The following is an 18,938-nucleotide window of genomic DNA, read 5'->3' as shown; positions in this document are numbered from 1 at the left end:
TCACGTAAGGTTCGTGTGAGACCTATATATAAACATGAGACCTGAAAAGGTCTCTCCTTGGGCCTACTGTATCACAGGATCTCCAGGTAAGCAAGGAGAGACTATTAGCAAGTGCCCATGTGACTCCTAAAATCAGGTGAGCCTGGTGGAGCACTACTTAATTTTGACAACTTTGAAGGTATACATTTCTAGCTTCTTACATACATAAAACAAAGGTTCACAGAAACGACCAACCAAGGACCAGGGAAGCATTTAATCCAGGTGTATCTTGCACCAAAGCCAGACATCATTCTGCCTACTTTTAAATCCCCGGCCCCAAAGGTGATCCACACGTGCAGCTGACCTCTCCTGTCTCACCTGCTGCTCCCCTCAGCAGTGTATTTCAGTACATCTGCCTGTTCTGATCCCCACTGTCTTTAGTGAATTCTCTCAACACCCCTGCACCTCTGGCCTATAATCCAGTTCTGTATGAATAAATAAATAAATCTTAAAAAAAAAAAGAAATATCTCATTTGATCTTTGATCTTAGTATCTTATATGTGTTTTCCATGAGACAGGAAGGCAGGTGAGTATTATTTTTAACCAGTAAGAAAATGGAAACTCAGAGATGAGTAACTCAAAGGCTCATGACTGTCCAGTGGCAGAAATGAAACTTGACCTTGATGGTTTGTGACAATGACTTCCTCCCTCAGCAGCACTAATGCTAACTCAAGTTATTCTCTCTTCCACACACAGGTTCAGTCTCTGAACAGACACCAATAAAGAGCTGAGAAGAAAAGATCACCAGAGATGGCTGATCGAAGTGGGAAGTGACTAACTTTTATGTAGTCAGGCCTGGGTTCAAATCTTGGTTCTCTTAGGCTCTCTGGGATTTAGAAAATTAAACTCAGCTCATTTTCTTTAATGAGTTAAAATAGAAATAACTCTGGTTCAATTAATATTTATTAAATCATTCCTAAGTATCAGATAAGCCGTATATAACTAAAGAGCCAAAAAGGGCTCAGCTTGATACATTTTCATCACCACTCAGTGGACCTTGTGTGTGCCAGTTCACATCATGACAGCCGCTGAGCGGGACAACCCCTACGTCAGGGACTGGGGCCGGGTGTTCTGTACCCCAGCAGTGTGCGGATTCAAGCAGCAGGCTATCCTAATCTTGTCCTGCTGTCCTGCTGCAGATTAAACATGAAACTAGCAACAGGACTGAGAAGGTGGATTTTATCTATATATCAATGTAAATTCTATTTGGAATCAGGAAACAATCCCAATTTTTATTCATAAACTTATTAAACCAGCAAAAGCAGACTTCCAGAGCCACAAGTCAATAAAACAACAAGTAGGAAACAATACATTTCAGAAACATCACAGCTAAAAATTCACAGTGAAAATGGGTTGTATAATACATTATACTCATTCCTGCATCTTCTCAATAAGTTCTTCTTTGTATTTGCCTTTTTCTTTTCCAACTTGTCGTGATTTGGCTTTGCGTTCAAGAATTTTTTTCCGATCTTTGTCCAGTTTTAGCCTGGTGATAACCACCTGTTATGAGAAAACATTTTTTTTTAAATGCAAAGGATGTAAACCACAATTATCTTGTACAACAGTTTCCCTTAACCACCCACTGTAGCTTGGGTTCATTTTACCATCCATCCTGAGTTTGGGAAGAGTATTAGGTAGTCTGAGGTGGTATTAGGGATATAAAATATCACTTGGCTCACATATTCCTTTTTTGTCTATCTTCCTTTTGCTGGCAAAATGCATTGTATAAAACACCTGCTACTGAGACATACAGAGATCATAAAGATACAACATAACCACTTAGCCCTGAGGACACAATGCACAATACAGGAGCACCACAAAGGAGAGCCAGCATGTTCCACTAGGAGGGAGTGAGGGCCACAGGAGAGATGATCTCTTTTCTCCCTCTGGACATTATCTAGTGGGAAGAGAAATCCAGAATCCTCTTGCTACAGGTGTAAAGACAGAGCTTTTACCAAGAACAATAAACTAGATAAGAAAAGAACTGGATCCCTGATGATTTCACTAAGCCAGTGAATCATCAGTCTGCCTGACTTCCCTCTGGAAGTCTTTACCAGGGCGGCTGCTGACAGCACCAGCCTGTCGGTAGCTCTGACAGAGGCGCTATGCTACACAGCTGCCACCACAGCTCTGCCCAGGCCTTACCTTGCTGGGGTGGATGCCTACATGGACAGTTGTGCCATTAGCCTTCTCGCGCTGCACCCTCTCGATGTAGATGACGTATTTCTTTCTGTACACCTGTACCACCTTGCCAATTTGCTGACCTTTGTAGTGTCCTCGAACCACCTGAGAGAAAACACAAAAGAAAACGTCTATTTCTAATATATGGTCACAGTGAGGAAGCTGACAAACAGGAACACAGAAGCAGAACACACACATTTTTGGACAAAAGCACATTAATCCTGGCAGTCAGAAATCACCAATTTGTTGTTGTAAATCTGCTTCGTGTTATTCTAAATCAGGTGGAAATTCTTCACTTGAATTTTCTTCTTCTATGAACAAAAAAATTCCTTGAACTAGGTAGGATGGTCACCACAGAACTACTCCTGATAGTAAAAACAAAACCCCAAAAAAACCAATAAATACAATTTCTAAAGTATCACCATTCTCAAGGCCTAAAGAGGGAAGAATGTTTAAAGAAATTGTACTGGGACCATACCTGAAACATGTAAAATCTGCTTTCAAAAAATAATGCATGACCCAGGAGAGTGATCAAGATATGACCCTTTGAGTGAAAATAGAATACACTAGCTGTGTTTAGAATACGGTCTGAATCTTGTTGCATAAACATGGGTGGCACAAGAAGCAATGGGGAGGAAATATATGCAAATGTTAGCCATTAAACAAGTGTTTACACAGAAAACTATTCTAAAATTTAAATTCTAAATTTCAAGATTTCTACAACTAACATCTATACCTTATAGCTAGAGGGGAAAAAAAAGAAAATGTCAAGTTAAAATCTCAAGGGCTATTTTCTCATACTAAAAACTGCTCATACTCAGCTCTCCAAAGTCCAACTAGATTATGACTTCCCTACAGGCAAGAGTCTATTACCCAGAAGCCACAACATATGAGGTGTTGATTAGAGAAGTGCCACAGAGAAACAACGACAGGCACTTAATTTGCCTAAAATGTCAACCTACATTGTTCTGCCTACTTCCCAAGGTGACTTTCAGATTGCAAAGAGGACAGCCATGCCTCACTGAACATCCACCACGTCCAGACAGTGAGTCTCACTGGGGAGTCTGTGAGAAAGCCCCCTTAATGATCATCTAGACTAAATGTTAGTAAATCATCCAGAAGATGTAAATGAAATGAATCTAAAGCAACAGTCTAGACAAGGGGAAGCAGACACACACTAGATCAGTGAGGAGACGGGCTAAGACTAACCTGACAGGCCTGCAAAGGTTAGGGAGAAGAGTCATGGATGACATCCGGGGTCTGGATGGGTGACTGGGTAGATGGATTTGCCTTTCCCAGACCATGGGACATATGGGGGGAAAAACAGATTTTAAGAGAAACTAGCTTATTTTAGAACATATTGAAATGAGGCACCTGCCAACAGTCTAGTGGAGAATTTCACATACAGCTAGGACAACTGGGTCTGCAACAGAGACCCGGGAGTTGGTTTTTGTGCAAGGAGTTGGTGATGAGAGGGAAGATACAGAAATCTGACAAAAGCCAACATTTTGGAAGAGCTTGCAAGAGACTGAAGTGGCCAGAGAGAATGGGAAACAGCAGTCAAGAGAAGAATGTCAAATGTGATGGCAAGGTCAGCTAGAAGAAGGATACAGTAACAGATCTGACAAGGTGGCCACTGGCTAGAGCGCCTTCAGGGAAGAAAGCTGTTTAAGTAAGGTGATGAGTTCATCAGAGGAGAGAAGACAGAGATGAGAAGAGCCCCAAGAAGCATGATTCTGAAGAGGGTGAGAGAGGTATGTGAAAAGGTATTTTAATTTCAGAGGGAAAACCATGAATGTTTTAAATGCTGGTAAGAGAGAACAAGGATGAAAGAATGAAAAGTTATGAAGATGAAAAGAACAGAACAGTATATAGCAGCAGATGGATTAGCTTTAAATAAAATGGAGATAGCACTTTATTCTAACAGGAAAGAATGAGAAAAGGGGTAGAACTGCAAACAAATCAGAGGGTGGAGGATCAGAAGTTCTGAAGGGTCCTAGGTGCTATTTTCTGTTTTCTTTTTGAAGCAGGTGGGACAGGGGTCCTCCCTGGTGGTGCAGTGGTTAGTCTCAGTGCTTAAGCTATCTCCAGCCACTGAGGCATGAGTTCAATCCCTAGCCAGAAGGCTGGCCCACATGGCACAGCAGACCTCTCCAGTCTCCCCCACTGCTCCGTCAGCAGTGTATTTCAGTAGAGCTGCTCCCCACTCTGTCTCTGGGAATCCTCTCATCCCATGCACATCTGTCCTAGATCCCAGTTCTTGCATGTATAAATTAAACAATAAAACTTAAAAAAAAAAAAAAAAACAACAACAGGGCTTTCTCTGGTGGCGCAACGGGTTAAAGCACCACATTATGAAGCGCTCTGAAGCCACTGCAGCACGAGTTCGATCCTCCACCAGACAGCTAGCTGACCCACATGGCGCAGCAGACCTCTCCTGACCCGCCCGCTGCTCTCCTCAGCAGTGTATTTAGTACATCTGCCTGTTCTGCTCCCTACTCTGATTCGGTGAATCTTCTCACCCATCACACCTCTAGCCTATACCTAATTCTGTAAGCATAAATAAATAAATCTTAAAACAAACAAACAAAAAAACAAAGGTCTATAGCATAGTTAGGATGATGGTTACGCAGTTCTACATCTGCCAAAACTCACCTGTGCATTTTATTATGCATAAATTATGCCTCAGCTTAAAAAAAAAATCTCAAACTGGAGTTCATTCTTTCCTTACTTTGAAAGGAAAATAAAGGATAAGGGGCCCTCCCTGGTGGCGTAGGGGTTAAATCTCAGCACTACTGTCCCTATGCCCTGGATTTGATCCTGGGCCAGAAAGCTGACCTACATGATTCAGCAGACCTCTCCTGTCTTGCCTGCTGCTTCCCTCAGCAGTATATTTCAGTAGATCTGCCTGTCCTGCTCCCCACATCATGTCTGGTGAATGTCTTACCTCCTGTACCTCTGGATTACATCCCAGTTTTTATATGCAAAAACAAATAAAGGATGCTATGGTATAATATTGTTTAAAAGATTTGAGGAGGCTTTTCTAACATTTCAAGACAGGGAGGAACTGACATTTAAGATGACCTAGAAAAGGAGAATTTAGATAAAGAAAACGAAGAGCCTCCGACAGAGAAGCATTCTCACTGAGTAGGTACCGAAGGAAGAGAAGATGAAGGTGTACTGAGAACCTGAAAAAGATGGTGTTTGAATTACAGAGCATGTGGTAAGTCAAGGATGAAATGAGGCTGGCAAAGTAGATCAGGACTGGAAAAAGTAGATCACACAGGGCCTTGTAGTCAATGGTTTTAGATTTTTCAGTTAGCACATCAAGCACCACTGATGGGTCTGAAGGAGAATCTGATTTGCAAAAATACCCATCTTTGGAGAATGCCTGACAAAGGTAAGACTGGAAGCTGGAGATGCCTGGAACTAAAATGGAAATGTAAGGATGTGGTCAGATTTAAGACTTATTTTGGAGGATCAATGACTTGCTAATAAATTAGAAGAAAGGGGTTGGGGAGAAAGAAGGTTAATTTAGAAGTATGGCACAGCAAATGGGGAACAGCAATATTGCTTATTTAGTTATTAAAGATGGGATTACAGATTTTAGATGACTCAGGTTTTAGAGGTGGCTTTAGGCTTAAGAGCACGCTAGGATAAGAAGATTGAGATGTTTATGAGATCTATATAAAACCATTGAGCAGGCAGTTGGTTCTGAAGGTGTTTGTCCAGAAAAATGTCTTGGACTGGGATGTAAAAAAGGGACTTATGAGCAAACAGCAGAAACTGAAAACTCTCAGGACAGATGTCATCTAGGCAGGCAATGCCGGCAAGCTCGGTGCAGGTCCCAATGAACTCCAGCACTTGGAGATCAGACAGAAGAGAAATAGCCCAGAGATGCCTGAGAAGGTAGAAGTTGGGCCTAAAGCATCGCAGAAGCAAAAAAAGGACATCATGTCAAGAAGTAAGGCAGTGCAAGTGCTACTGAAAAAGTCAAGGAGGACGAGACCAAGGCATGTCCACTGGGTTTAGTCACAGAGTTGATCTCAGTCACAATAGATATTTATAAAGTGGCGAGACAGTGATCAGACTAGAGAGAGACCAAAGTGAAGGGGGCAAGCAGAAGTGCAGACATTCTTTTGAGGAGACCCCCCATATACATAGACCAGTAAAAATGTGAGGCTGGGAAAATAACCCACAATTTCCACAGTTTCCTGGAAAAATAAAAAAAATCTGACGATGACTGTAGCAATGGGTTGAGGGGGTTCATGACTACCTCCATTAAATAACGTGAACTTTTCAGCTGTCATTTTCTTGTCATCAGCCCACTTCCCTCATTTAATTTGCTAACTAGCTGCTTATGCACTTTTGCAATTCCCCCATCCTAGGATGTGTCTAATGGGAAGAATCCAGAAGAGTAGCTAAAACTGTTCAACTATTCTTTCTATTCCATTCCTGTCACAACTAGGCATAAAGTATCCCTGCTTCCAATCTTTTGCTTCTCAAAATATTCCTCACATCTTTTCATGTTTTCCTCAAGCCTAATGTCTTAGATACATGGAATCTCTTAGTCTTAGCTCATTTCATTCTCTAAAAATAATGGTTCTCAATTGGGGAAAAAGGGGATGGGATGGGTTTCACCACCCACTTCCTCCATGGACATTTGGCAATACTGGTAATATTTTTATTTGAATGTGCAAAGTGCTATAGTATCTAGTGGAGGCAAGAGGCCAGAGATGCTGCTAAATTCCTACAATGTACAGAAGACCTCCCCACAACAAAGAATGATTTTGTCCAAAAGGTAATGACCCTGAGGTTGGGAAAACTTGTTCTAAAAGATGAACCTCTTGGTATCTAGAACAGATAATAAATAATGATTCAAGGACAGACTACGGTCCCTGCCTATTTCACTCGCCTCCACTCCCTTCCCCTTTACCTATAGGATAAAATTTATACTTTCTAACATGGACCATTCTCTCTTCTAATTTCATCCTCTGACTTAATGCTGCTTCTTCACCTTCATTGCCTCCACTACACTGGACGATACCAAAACATTATTTTCACCTCAGTATTTTCCTCTGCAGACTCTGGTCCAAAGAGTCAATTTGGGCCTTTTCTGGTGGCAAAATGGGTTAAAGCTCAGTACCAAGAAGCTATCTGCAGCCACTGCAGTACAAGTTCAATTCCCCACCAGGGAAGTGACCCACATGGTGGGACAGACCTCTCCTGGCCCGCCTGCTGCTCCCTCAGTAGTGTATTTCAGTAGATCTGTCTGTTCTGCTCCCCACTAGGTCTCTGGTGAATCTTCTCACCCCTCACACCTCTGGCCTGTACCCCAGTTCTTGTATGCATAAATAATAAATCTTTAAAGTAAAAGTCAATCTGAGTAAGTACTGACAAACTACCAGCCATGAGATTAAATAAAAAAGCAGAAATCTTAAGTAACATGATATATTTTAATTGCTATTATTAAAGAACTGAATTTGTGTGGTCTTAATTACAGGGAACAAGCATTCTCTGGTGACCCTGGGTCTCATTTCCAGTCTAAGACATCTGTAGGGTCAAATTCTTCGCCACACTCGTAAAGGCATGTGAGTCCATGGCACCCCCAGGTGCAAGGCCACACCACGTTCTGTACACAGGTATCGCCCGCCCATGCACCACACAGCTGGATAAGCCGAACCTCGGTAACTGCAAATGGAGGGAACATACCTGAACTTCATCGTCCTTGCGGATGGGCATGGAGCGGACGTTGTATTTCTGCCGCAGCTCCTTAGAGAGCGGGGATGACATGATCTTTCTGCGCACGTGCGAGGGGGCATTGAAATGGCGTTTGCGGTTTTTGCTGCGGTCCGAGGTCACGAAGGGGTTGAACTTCATGACGACTGTCTGCATAGAGAGGTGAGGTGGGGTTGGGACGGGGTGCTTAATGGGGTACTAGAACAGCTCTCCGTCCAGATCACTCTTCCCATCCCGGCGCAACACTGTAACATGGGGTGGGAGGAGGTATGGAAGGGGGCAAGTGCCCTCGGAAGAAGGCGGCCGGGAGGAAAGAGATAATGGGCAAAGTGAGGGTGGAGGGATGGCGCGGGACCGACCGGTGGGCGTAGGGTCGTGGCACAGTGGGGCACTGGGGCCTGAGGCAGACTGAGGGACAATCGCCCGGCTGGAAAGAACACATAGAGGGGGCCACGCCGAGATCCCTGGGAGGTCGGTGGTCCCGTGGCACGTGGGGAAGGGCCTCTGGGCTGAGGGCATCACAGAGAAAATATCCGCGCGAAACTTACCCACGCGGCGGCTGGCTAGTTCCAGCAGTGAGCGCGCAGGGCCGGAAATGAGGCTCCGGGCACAGCGAGCCTCGGGCCAGTCGGCACGAAGCCAAATGGCGCCCCCTGCGGCTTGGAGTGGGATCGCAATGCCTGGTTCTAAGGGGTCCCTGTGAGCTTAGTGGGTGGCTCCAGGGGACATCATCGAAACCCCGAAAAACTGGAGCCGCTGGGGAGAAGTAACATGCTTTTGTAGGGCGTGCAATAGAATCGCGTTGATATTCTTCAGCAGGTACACCGAGTCTCTTTCCTGCTCCAAACTCTTCGTTGCCCTCTGCACATTGTTGGGGACTTTACATATCGATGCTACAAATGTAATCTGCTGTTTTACCTCGTCAAAATCACCAGAGGCTTGTTCAAAATGAAGACTTTCGTGTTCCATCACAGAAATACAGAATCTGGCAGTGTCAGGTTGGGGAGAGGGAATCCGAATTTAAAGCGATTCATTTTCTCGGTTTCCCACTTTTTGAGGCACACCAAACAATGTTTGAAGGTCGTTGCCAACCAACTACCTGACTTTGCAAAAAACTCCCCACCCCAAGTTTTTTTTTTAATCCTGCTTGAAAGTTCTGGGGTTACAGAATCAGACCTGGATCCAGGTGCCCCTCTTCATTTTGTTGGGCCTCAGGGAGATGACTCCATGTCACTGAGCCTTGGTTTTCTTATCTGTGAAGCGAGGATGCTCTTAGTAGGCATTTTATTATGAGACCTAATGAGTTCATCCATATGGAGGATCCAAGACAGTGTCAGGAAAATAGCCCTCAACGACAGTCATTAATTCCTAGGTAAAAGCAGAGGACAGTCCTAAGGCAGAGTCTCTCATTCACCAGAGTCCTCACATTTAGACCTTTGCATTAACTCCTGATAATGCAGACTGTAAGCATTTTGTGTTTGATGTAAATACATGCATGCGTCATGCTGGCTGGCGTACAGAGCCAGCAAATCTCTCTCCAGTTAACTCAGTGAGACCAGGAGCTAGCTGGGTCTGTGACCCCGCCTCTGTTGTCCAGGTCTTGCCCACCACGCTAGCCAACGGATACCAGGCCCCACCCACCTCGGATCTTCCTAGTATGCACCCAGCCCAACCAGGTCGTGCCAGCCCTGTGCCTCTGGCTCCGGAAATATCACCCCAAGGCGCAGGTGCCACCCAATGGCAATGTTTAGAGGCTGCTTTGTGCCAGATGCCAGAGAGAAGAGTACATTACTCATTTAACAGATGAACACCATGAAATTTAGGTGGAGATGTCTTGTCATACTCAGGCATGACCTTGCTCTCTTCCATTACTTAGTGTTCACTGACACTTAGTGGTGACATTGTTAAATGTTAGTGTTTACCAAGAATCCTCAACCTCATGGCCAACCAGGGGAAGATGTTGAACACAGAAGGTCAGATAATTCTCTTATTTTTTTTTAAAAGATTTATTTATTTATGCATACATATCTGGAGTACAGAGGTTCAGAGGGTGAGAGGATTCACCACAGTCAGAGTGGGGAGCAGAACAGGCAGATCAACAAAGCACACTGCTGAGGGGAGCAGTGGGCGAGACAGGAGAGGTCTGCTGCGCCATGTGGGTCACCTCCAGCGTGGGGGATGGAACTCACACTGAAGTGGCTGCGGCCAGCTTGGCAGTGCTGTGTTTTAACCTGCTGCGCCACCAGGGAGGGTCCCGGTCAGACAGTTCTAAAAACAATCCTTCCAGTATTTATCAGCCTCAACTGCCCCCATTAAGTTTGTTCATTCATTCATGCATTCATTCATTCACTTTGTGTCTGTCACATTCAATTAAGATGTGTACTTAAAAAAAAGATACAACACTACTGCACACTTACTAGACTATAGAGTAGCATAAACATAACATATATGCACTGGGAAATGAAGAAAAGTGTGTGATACTCTTTTATTGTGACACTTGAGCTTTGTTGTGGTCTGGAACCCAGCTCTCATCTGTGTATTTGGTAACTACGTGGAGCCATCAGTATAGGGGTAAATCAAAGAGATCTGGAGAGAAGTGACCACTGGACATTACTCCAAAGGACTGCCTTTTTACAAAGCAAGAAAATCTAGGTGTGTTCATGTTCAACCATGGCCTGGGGCTGTCACTTTAAAAGGGCTTATTGGAATAGGCTACTATTTTGCCTCACGCCCACATATGGAAGCATTTAAAGAGACTGCTATAGCTGCCACAGAGGAACACTCCCAGGGATATTTTTGTCTCTGAAGCAGAAGGTGATGTGGAGAAGTTTGTGACTCCTTACTCTGGCTTTGGCTCTCCACTTCCTGGCTCCAGAGCTTTGGATAAAATATTTAGCCCTTCATCCTTTGGTCACTTCCTTTTCTCATTTGAGAAATGGGAATGACAGTACTTACTTCCCTGGTTTGGTATCAGGATTAGATGAATCCTTAGCACAATGCCTGGCACAAAGGAAGTAAATACCTCATTAAATGAATGAATGATAATGTAAGTCGAGGCTGGGCAAGGCAGAGGTAGGAAAGAGGAATGTAACACTGCTGCTGCTTGTGTTCTGGGAACCAACTCTGCCAAGCTGACAAAACTGTCTGAAAAAAGTAACTTCAATGCCCTCTTCTTGCCCTCCAAGGAGCACGCCTTCTCTGACCTTGACTCTCAGGGGTCAGGGAACCTTGCCCTGGAGCGGGGGAGTTCAATAGAGTTCCTGCCTGTAGACACTTTGCCTGGATCTCTTTTCTTTACTGCGCCAAACCTTTCAGATAATGGCTAATCTTATTAGGTTCACCATTTACTGTTAAGTATTATGCAGCTTTACAAACACGATTTAGGTCCCTCCCTGGTGGTGCATTGAGTTAAAACGTGGCACTGTGGCTTCAGCCAGCTGCTTCAGCACTAGTTTGATCCCCAGCCAGGGAGGTGACCCACATGGCTTCGCAGACCTCTCCTGTCTTTCACCCACTGCTCCCCTCAGCAGTGTACTTCATCAGTCTGCCTGTTCTGCTCCTCACTCTGTCTCTGGTGAATCCTCTCACCACCCTTATGCCTCTGACCTGTAACCCAGTCTGTATGCATAAATAAATAAATCGTAAAAACCCCAAACATGACTTAACTTGGTAAACAATGTTCTCAATGGTTTCTTTCAAAGGTTAGAAAATAGGTTGTGAGTGGAATGACCAGAAAATGAACATGATCCACCACTACTCGAGTGGTTGTTACCCTGAATCAATACATACAAAGGTGACCCCATAGCTACTGATCAGGAAATAGATCAATCCATTGAGAAAAAGCAAGCTACAAAGTATTAACATAGCCTTTCAGTGGTGAATGTAATATGTTGATTTGTAATGCTGTATACCTAAAACCTATATAGTATCTTAAACCAATATTATTTTAACTGTCTCTCTTTTTTTTTTTTAAAGATTTATTTATTTATTCATACAGAACTGGGGTACAGGCCAGAGATGTGGAGGGTGAGAGGATTCACCAGGGACAGAGTGGGGAGCAGAACAGGCAGATCGACTAAGTACACTGCTGAGGGGAGCAGCAGGCGGGTCAGGAGAGGTCTGCCGTGCCATGTGGTCACCTCCGGGGCAGGCGGGGATCGAACTCATGCAGAAGTGGCTTAAGCTTCCTAGTGCTGTGCTTTAACCCGCTGCACCACCAGGGAAGGTCCTGTCTCTCTTTTTTTAATAAAACCAAAATAATATAAATGGTAAGGTCCTGTTTGTTTATTTGTTTTTTTAATGGAAGGATATCACTAAAATGAGGGCCCTCCCTGGTGGCACAATGGGTTAAAGCACAGCACTATGAAGCTATAGCAGTCACTGCAGCAGGAGCTCGATCCCTGACCAGGGAGGTGACCCACATGTGGCAGACCTCTCCTGACCCACCAGTTGCTCCCCTCAGCAGTCTATTTCAGTACATCTGCCTGTTTTGCTCTCCACTCTGTCTCTGGTGAATCCTCTCCTCACCCTCACCTCCTCACCCATACCTTTGGCCTGTACTCGAGTGCTGTATGCATAAATAAATAAATCTTAAAAAATATATTAGCAATGATGGCTTTGTGAGATTAGGAGTAATTTTAATTTTCCCTTGCCTTTTACTTTTTTTCTGCATTCCCTCCTATGGGACTAGGAACATATATTAATTGTATAATTAATTAAAATCATGTTTTAAGGATTTTGTCATGTTTGTTTAAGATTCCCTATGTTCACCTTGGCTTTCCTCAGCAGACTAAGCTTCAGGAAGACCAAAAAAATGAAAGCACCCTCACTACTCTTCTTCCTTTCCCTGTTTTTTTTTTTTTTTTGGGGGGGGGTTGATTTTTCTAAAATGATCTTGGGGACAGAGAAAGACTCACACAATTCTTCATAACCCTACAGGCAGGCAGACCTGATTTGGAATTTCAACTTTACCCACTTGCTTAGTTATGTGACAGAGACAAGAGACTAGATCTCTGTTTTCTTCTTCCTAAGAAGGAAGTAAAACACCCACCTTAGAGGAGGGTTATTCAGGATTAAGAAAGATAAGGCCCAAAGAGCATTCACTCCTTCCTGGGCATGTGGAGAATGCCTAACCCTTGACAGCTTTTATTACAAGATAAAAATAATTAATTTTGGTTAGAATAAAATGCATGACCTCATTACTACGGAACTGACGGGAGACAACTGCCGGAAGGAGACAGGGTCTTGGTGAACTTTCCCCTCCATATACGCCCCTCCCACATTCCTGGGCCAATGCATCTATTTGCCCAAGCAGCTAGTGAAGGGTTTCTTAAGAAGGGATTAGGACTGACATCAGGGGCCTCCCACAGTGAGAAAATGGATCTTTATTTCTGGCAGGAATCAAACCTAATTCCTGACATCTAGCAATACCAACTACTACAGCTGCCATTTCCGAGTTCCACTGTTATATCTAATTTCTTTCTTTCTTTTGTTGCTGTATCTAATTTCTTCCAAAGCTTCGCAGCCCCTCTACAACATCCACATACCCCAGGCAGCATGGGGTGCAAAACTTGAGTTACTCACTCATCTCTTCTGCAGCTACAGAATCTCCCCCAAAGGGCTGTCTGAACCCCCAACTTCTTACCCACCCTTCTAAAGGTTCATTCTGCCACCCCCATCTAGCAATCCTCTTACAGGAAAACACTCATCTATACCTGGTTAGATAACTGAAATAATGGATTTAAGGGCAAAATAAAAATGATATATGCTTACCTTCCGTGTTTTATGTCAATTAAAAACCCTTTGCCAGTCTTTTGACTTTGAAGCAAAGTTTTTCAATGGGAACCCTCCATTTAGAGTTCATTTTCCTTTTGTAAACCATTCTCTTATATAAACCAACCTGAGTTCCAATGTTTGATTTCTTTAACATGGCGTAAGACCTCAGATACTTTCAATGTGAACATAGAATTTCCAAAGACCCTCCTCACTTCTCAAATCTTTTCAGTTGTCTTGTCCCCATCTAATTTGATAGAATGTGGAGGAATGGCTGATAACTCACCTTTATCAGGTGCCTGTAAAATATGCAACTTAGTTTTTCTAGATTCTTCCACTTTTCTGTCATATTTCATTGATTAACTAAATCATATCACTGCAGCATGAAAGCACAGCTTTATGGGTCAAAGATGCCAAGTCATTACCCATAAACGTATTTCTTTTGAGCACTAGTTGTGAGGGTCATAGTAACTAAAATATCAGAGAGGATGGTAAAGATGTAAAAGAGATAATGGGGAGGGCTTATCGGCTTCCAACTTTGTCCCTGAGGTGTTTACCCATCTTTGTGCTGTTCCTGTGATCTAGAAGGACCAAACAGCAGGATGGTACATATCCGGGATAGTCCATTTCTGTGCCACCCTGCCTGTGTTGAGCTTCTGGTGGCACAATGGGTTAAAGTGCAGCTACATGAAGCTGGCTGCAGCTGCTTCAGCACAAGTTGGATCCCTGGTCAGGGAGGTGACTCACATAGCGCATCAGACCTCTCTTGTCTTGCCCACTGCTCCCCCCAGCAGTGTACTTCATCAATCTGCCTGTTCTGTTCCCCACTCTGTCTCTGGTGAATCCTCTCACTGCCCCAGTTCTGTAAGCATAAATAAATATTAAAAGAAAAAAGAAAAGAAATGCCAGGTACTTGGAAATCAAGAGTTTATGAAATACCTCTCACCTGCATAGCCCTGGCTCAAAACTGTGGGAAAATGTTAACCTTTCTCTCAAAGAGATGACATTCTACTTAGGAATACTGAGAGATTCCAAAAAGTATCTTTGAAAATCTATAATGCACTATTTCCCTTCATACATGAACTTGAATGAACCTAGTAAAATTAACTTGCACATATTATAGATTTACTTTCTACAATAGCCCTATATGATAGAAGTAAAAATAGTTTTAATTCAATCTCCCCTTTTCACCTGTGGAAATAGATGACCAAGAGGTTAAGGACCCAATCCTCGGATACAGCGTAGAGATTCAAGAAAGGGAGGATTGAATCTGAGGGATCTTGACTTTCTGATCACCCTCACAGATATTTTCCACATCCCCCAACTTCTATCCTCTAGAATTAAATTCCATTTTGTCTGTGAACCTGGCCTCCAGGCTACCCCAACACAATCAAATAGACAGAACACACAGCAGTATTTCTGAAAATCAGCCTTTTAATCTATTTGAACCCAATGAAATGGGAAAGAACAAAAACATTTTTTTCCCTTGAGATTTTGGTTTATAAGAATAATGGGCCGGAGGTGTCTATTCCAATAGGAAACATCCCCATGTCAGTTTTTTTTTTAAATGCATAAAGTGAAATTTCAACTCATGTGCATGCCACACATGTCCCCACCCCACCCTGCCCACCCTCTACAGGCACAGATATTCATACACCAAAGGGACTCCTTTTTGTAATTGAGGAACAGAATGTAACGGGGAAAATATCCATTCAAGTGGTCACAGACATCAGAAATAACCAAATGCAGTTTACACTCACATCATCAGTCGACTCAGATGCAGAAGGGGAAGATTTTCTAATTGGAACTTAGAGCCAAAAATTATAAATGGCAGAGACTTGAGCTATCCATTCAGATAATTTTAAAAATCCTTCCACTGGACATTCTTCTTAATTATAAAAGTATGCAAACAATCTTGATATAAATGGAAACAGGCGGGTGGCTCACTGGGACAGGAGGGCATACCTAAAATTCCCTGGGTGGAATTCATGCCTGGACCACTGCCCTCCCTTCAAGACTTCAGGGAAGAATGAGGGGGAGCTGCAGAACAGGACCCAACTCAGGAGCAATGGGACACGCAAGAACCCGTGCCCCAGGGACAGGAACATATTGGCATGTGGCAGCTGCTGGGGGAACTCAATGACAAGTGGGTCACCTCGGGGCTGTGGAGATGTTCAAGGGCTGTGCAGCCCTCAGGAGCCTAGAAAGTTAAGATGTACAAAGAGAGAAGCAGATGGGTCTGCTTTGCTTCCCCTACCAAGGCCCTGGGGCTGGTGGCAGCTTGACTTCCCAGGGGTGGTCATATGATTTGAGGGCTGTGGAGAAGGATGCTTCCCATCTAGATTTAAGTACAAAGACCATGCCTCGTACTCAAAGGAGGGCTCCTAGTCACAACCAGCCCTCCACCCAAGATGCTGTTGCCACACAGCACGGGGGCTGAGGCACATTGGTGGGGGGCTTAGAGGAATAAGGTGAAGAAAGGAAGGCGAATCCAGACCCACCCAGTGACCAGTGGGTAGACTTACGTCTCCACTTAGGCTGCCCAGCACCTGGCCATCTGCTTCTTGAGAGAAAAAGGAGTTGGGGAGAAAGACTTGAGTCTTGGGTTCTGGCTTGGGCAGGAAGGAATGGAGCAAGAACGAGGGTCTGTCTGCCTCTCTGACGCCTCTCAGGGGCTTGCCTGGGAAGTACATCCTTCACTGAAGGGGCCAGGCAGGAAGTACCTTTAGGCAGCCTGGTCCAGGGCTGAGAGCCCAGGCTGAGGCTACACTGCCCGGGGTAGAGGGTGGAACCACGTGATTAGTACATCCAAATGGTGGGGAGCTGCGAGATTGTCAAAGCCTGGCTGAGAGCTGGTTCACATGGATTCTGGGCTGTCCTCCTAAGAGGGAAGGGACAGCTCTTTCAGGAGTGGTCCCAACATCCCTGAGCCTCCCCCAACCTGCCTCTGGTCTCAGGCTCCCTTGCGAAAGGGGCACCATGACTTTAGGCCAGGTAATTTGTTAAAATTAAACATGGGGAAGAGGTAGCTGTGATTCTTGAGCCACCCCTTTGCTATCCCCACTCCCATTTTGGGACACAGCCAGATCCTGGGCCAGATAGAGGGCAGGAGCAGACAGGGCACTGGAGGCAGGGCTGGTGGGCTCCCAGGTCCCCCTGGTCCTCAGTCATTGGGCCGGGAGGGTCATCAATGCATCTTGCCCAGCTGGATTTTCTTCCAGGCCTCCGAAGCTGTGAAGATACAGGAGTCCAGGATGCCAGCCACAGTAAAGGTCCCACCAATAATGGCACAGATCTGAAAGAAGTCAGAGGTCAGCGGTGGAGGGAGCAACAGGCGAGACCCCTCTGGTTAGATGCATTTTGCCCTATTAATTAGACCCTTCATGACTACCTTGTGGTAACCAGCAGGGTGTGAACACACTCATGGCTCAATATGTCCCACTTGCTGGATGAAAAATTTATTTACAATAAAAGTGACCATCTGGCAACTAGCTTTTTTTTTTTTTTTTTAAATAACATAACAGTTTATTTTTACCTCATTTTGTGCCTTTTTCCATCTCAGTTGTAATCCCCATGGACTTCCCATCACCAAATCACCCATGTGCCATCACCCTAGTCCAGTGCACTTCCCTCCCCCCATCGTTTTTGATCCCATTCCCCATTCCACCCACATAAAATGTCTCTAGTATATAGTTGCTTATTATTATTATTTTCTCCCCTGCAACCAGTTTTTTTACTTCTCACATTAACCTTCTGAATGAGGAAGGTGGTGATGAGATCCATTTCACAGGTGAAGAAATTGAGGCCTATTTAGATAACTATGTTCGCCTCTGGTAATGGCTGCATACATTGAGTTTGGTTGTGTCTTGACTCTGGAACCTGTAGTCTTAACTTCTAGTTTACATTTACCAGATATTTACAATCCCATTTGCAGAAGAGCAAGGGGGTCAGAAAGGTAGCACCTGTGGCCCAAGTTCATGCGGCCAGGAAGTGGCAATCCTGAGACTTGACCCTGGGTCTGATGGAGCCAGGCTCAGTGCTGCCTGTGGCAGAGGTCTGGGGTAGGCTGAATAGGCAGCTCTGGCCTGGATGCACTAGGCTGAGAAACTCTCAAGACTTCCACTGTTATCAGTGGGATGGTAGTAGTCACCTAGCAGAAGGCTTGCACTGTTATCAGTGGGATGGGTAGTAGTCACCTAACAGAACAATAAATGCAAGATTACAAGCAAGGCAAGAGTAGAAAGGACAGGGGTACTGTGCACAACCAGAAAGCTTCTATTAGGACAATGTTCTTATGGCACTACACACACGTGGGACAGGGGCAGGACAGCTGGCTGGCGCTTAGCAGCACTGGGGCCTCCACCTATGAGATGCCAGGGGATCCTCTCCTCCCTGTTGCGACAACCCAAATGTCTACAAACATTGTCAAGTGGTGTTTGGAAGTCAAAATCACCCCCAGATGAGAATTGTTATGCTGTGAATGTCACTGCTGTGGCTGTATGTCCCAGCTTTATCTGTACTACATAATGTAACCGCCACAGCAAAGCAGGTACACTTCTCTCCCAGCCTCATGGAACTCCCAGGTCCACCCATGGGGCCAAGTTCTATTCTTGAATCTATTTTACAGCCAAGGACACTGAGGCACAGAGACACTGAACCACTGGTCCAATGCCCAAGGTTGTGGTAGAATTGGGGTTCATGTGTTTAGAATCTGCAGTTATGGCTGTGCAGGCAGGAGAGGCCCACTCAACTAAATGACTAACTTTGCATTGAAGTCATCAGAAGACCATTCATGACATAGCAATGAATGCTGTGGTGGACTCAAAACTTGCTAGCCTACCTGAATTGCTTTCCGGTACCTTTGAAAGAATCAAAGGACGGAGATGGGCACTAAAAGTTTGAAGTTTGCAAGGCAAGTTTAAAAGCATTTTTCTCTTTTCGTATCTACTTTATTCCATTCATAAGAAGTATGACCACCCATTACCCTGTATACCAAGGAGGGAGACAGCTCTTCCCTTACGTATTTGTGGGGCCCAGAGAAGGCAATAATTTGTTTAAGGTCACACAGCAAATGCACGGCAGAGCCACGTCTGTCAGCCTTCAGAGCTCTCTTTCCTTTATGCTACATTTGAGAGACACTTCAACGACCACTGAACTCAGAAGAATTCAAGCTAAGCTGCCCCAGAGTACCCCTGAGGCTGTTCCGG

At 44.5% G+C, this 18,938-nt stretch overlaps 2 protein-coding genes across 2 annotated transcripts in view; both read right to left on the bottom strand.

Moving 5' to 3' along the window:
* Positions 1–512: 512 nt before the first annotated feature.
* On the bottom strand, positions 513–8,553 carry RPL26L1 (ribosomal protein L26-like 1). Its single transcript, XM_004679224.2, has 4 exons — positions 8,508–8,553; positions 7,933–8,109; positions 2,185–2,325; positions 513–1,539 (listed from the first exon to the last, which is right to left on the bottom strand). The coding sequence occupies exons 2-4, from the start codon at positions 8,098–8,100 to the stop codon at positions 1,411–1,413; spliced, it is 438 nt and encodes a 145-aa protein (XP_004679281.1). The 5' UTR covers positions 8,101–8,109; positions 8,508–8,553; the 3' UTR covers positions 513–1,410.
* A 6,598-nt stretch (positions 8,554–15,151) lies between these two features.
* Positions 15,152–18,938, bottom strand: part of ERGIC1 (endoplasmic reticulum-golgi intermediate compartment 1) — a 48,681-nt gene continuing 44,894 nt past the window's right edge. Inside the window, exon 10 of the mRNA XM_012722139.1 lies at positions 15,152–17,026. Coding sequence (XP_012577593.1) covers positions 16,919–17,026 — 108 coding nt within the window. The 3' untranslated portion in view covers positions 15,152–16,918. The remainder of the gene's footprint in view (positions 17,027–18,938) is intronic.

This window comes from Condylura cristata, unplaced genomic scaffold, assembly GCF_000260355.1.
Source record: "Condylura cristata isolate star-nosed mole 26May11 unplaced genomic scaffold, ConCri1.0 scaffold00008, whole genome shotgun sequence".
In the NCBI taxonomy this organism is placed as follows: domain Eukaryota; kingdom Metazoa; phylum Chordata; class Mammalia; order Eulipotyphla; family Talpidae; genus Condylura; species Condylura cristata.
The sequence above is the reverse complement of the archived record's forward strand: the minus strand, read 5'-3'. Positions and strand labels throughout refer to the sequence as shown.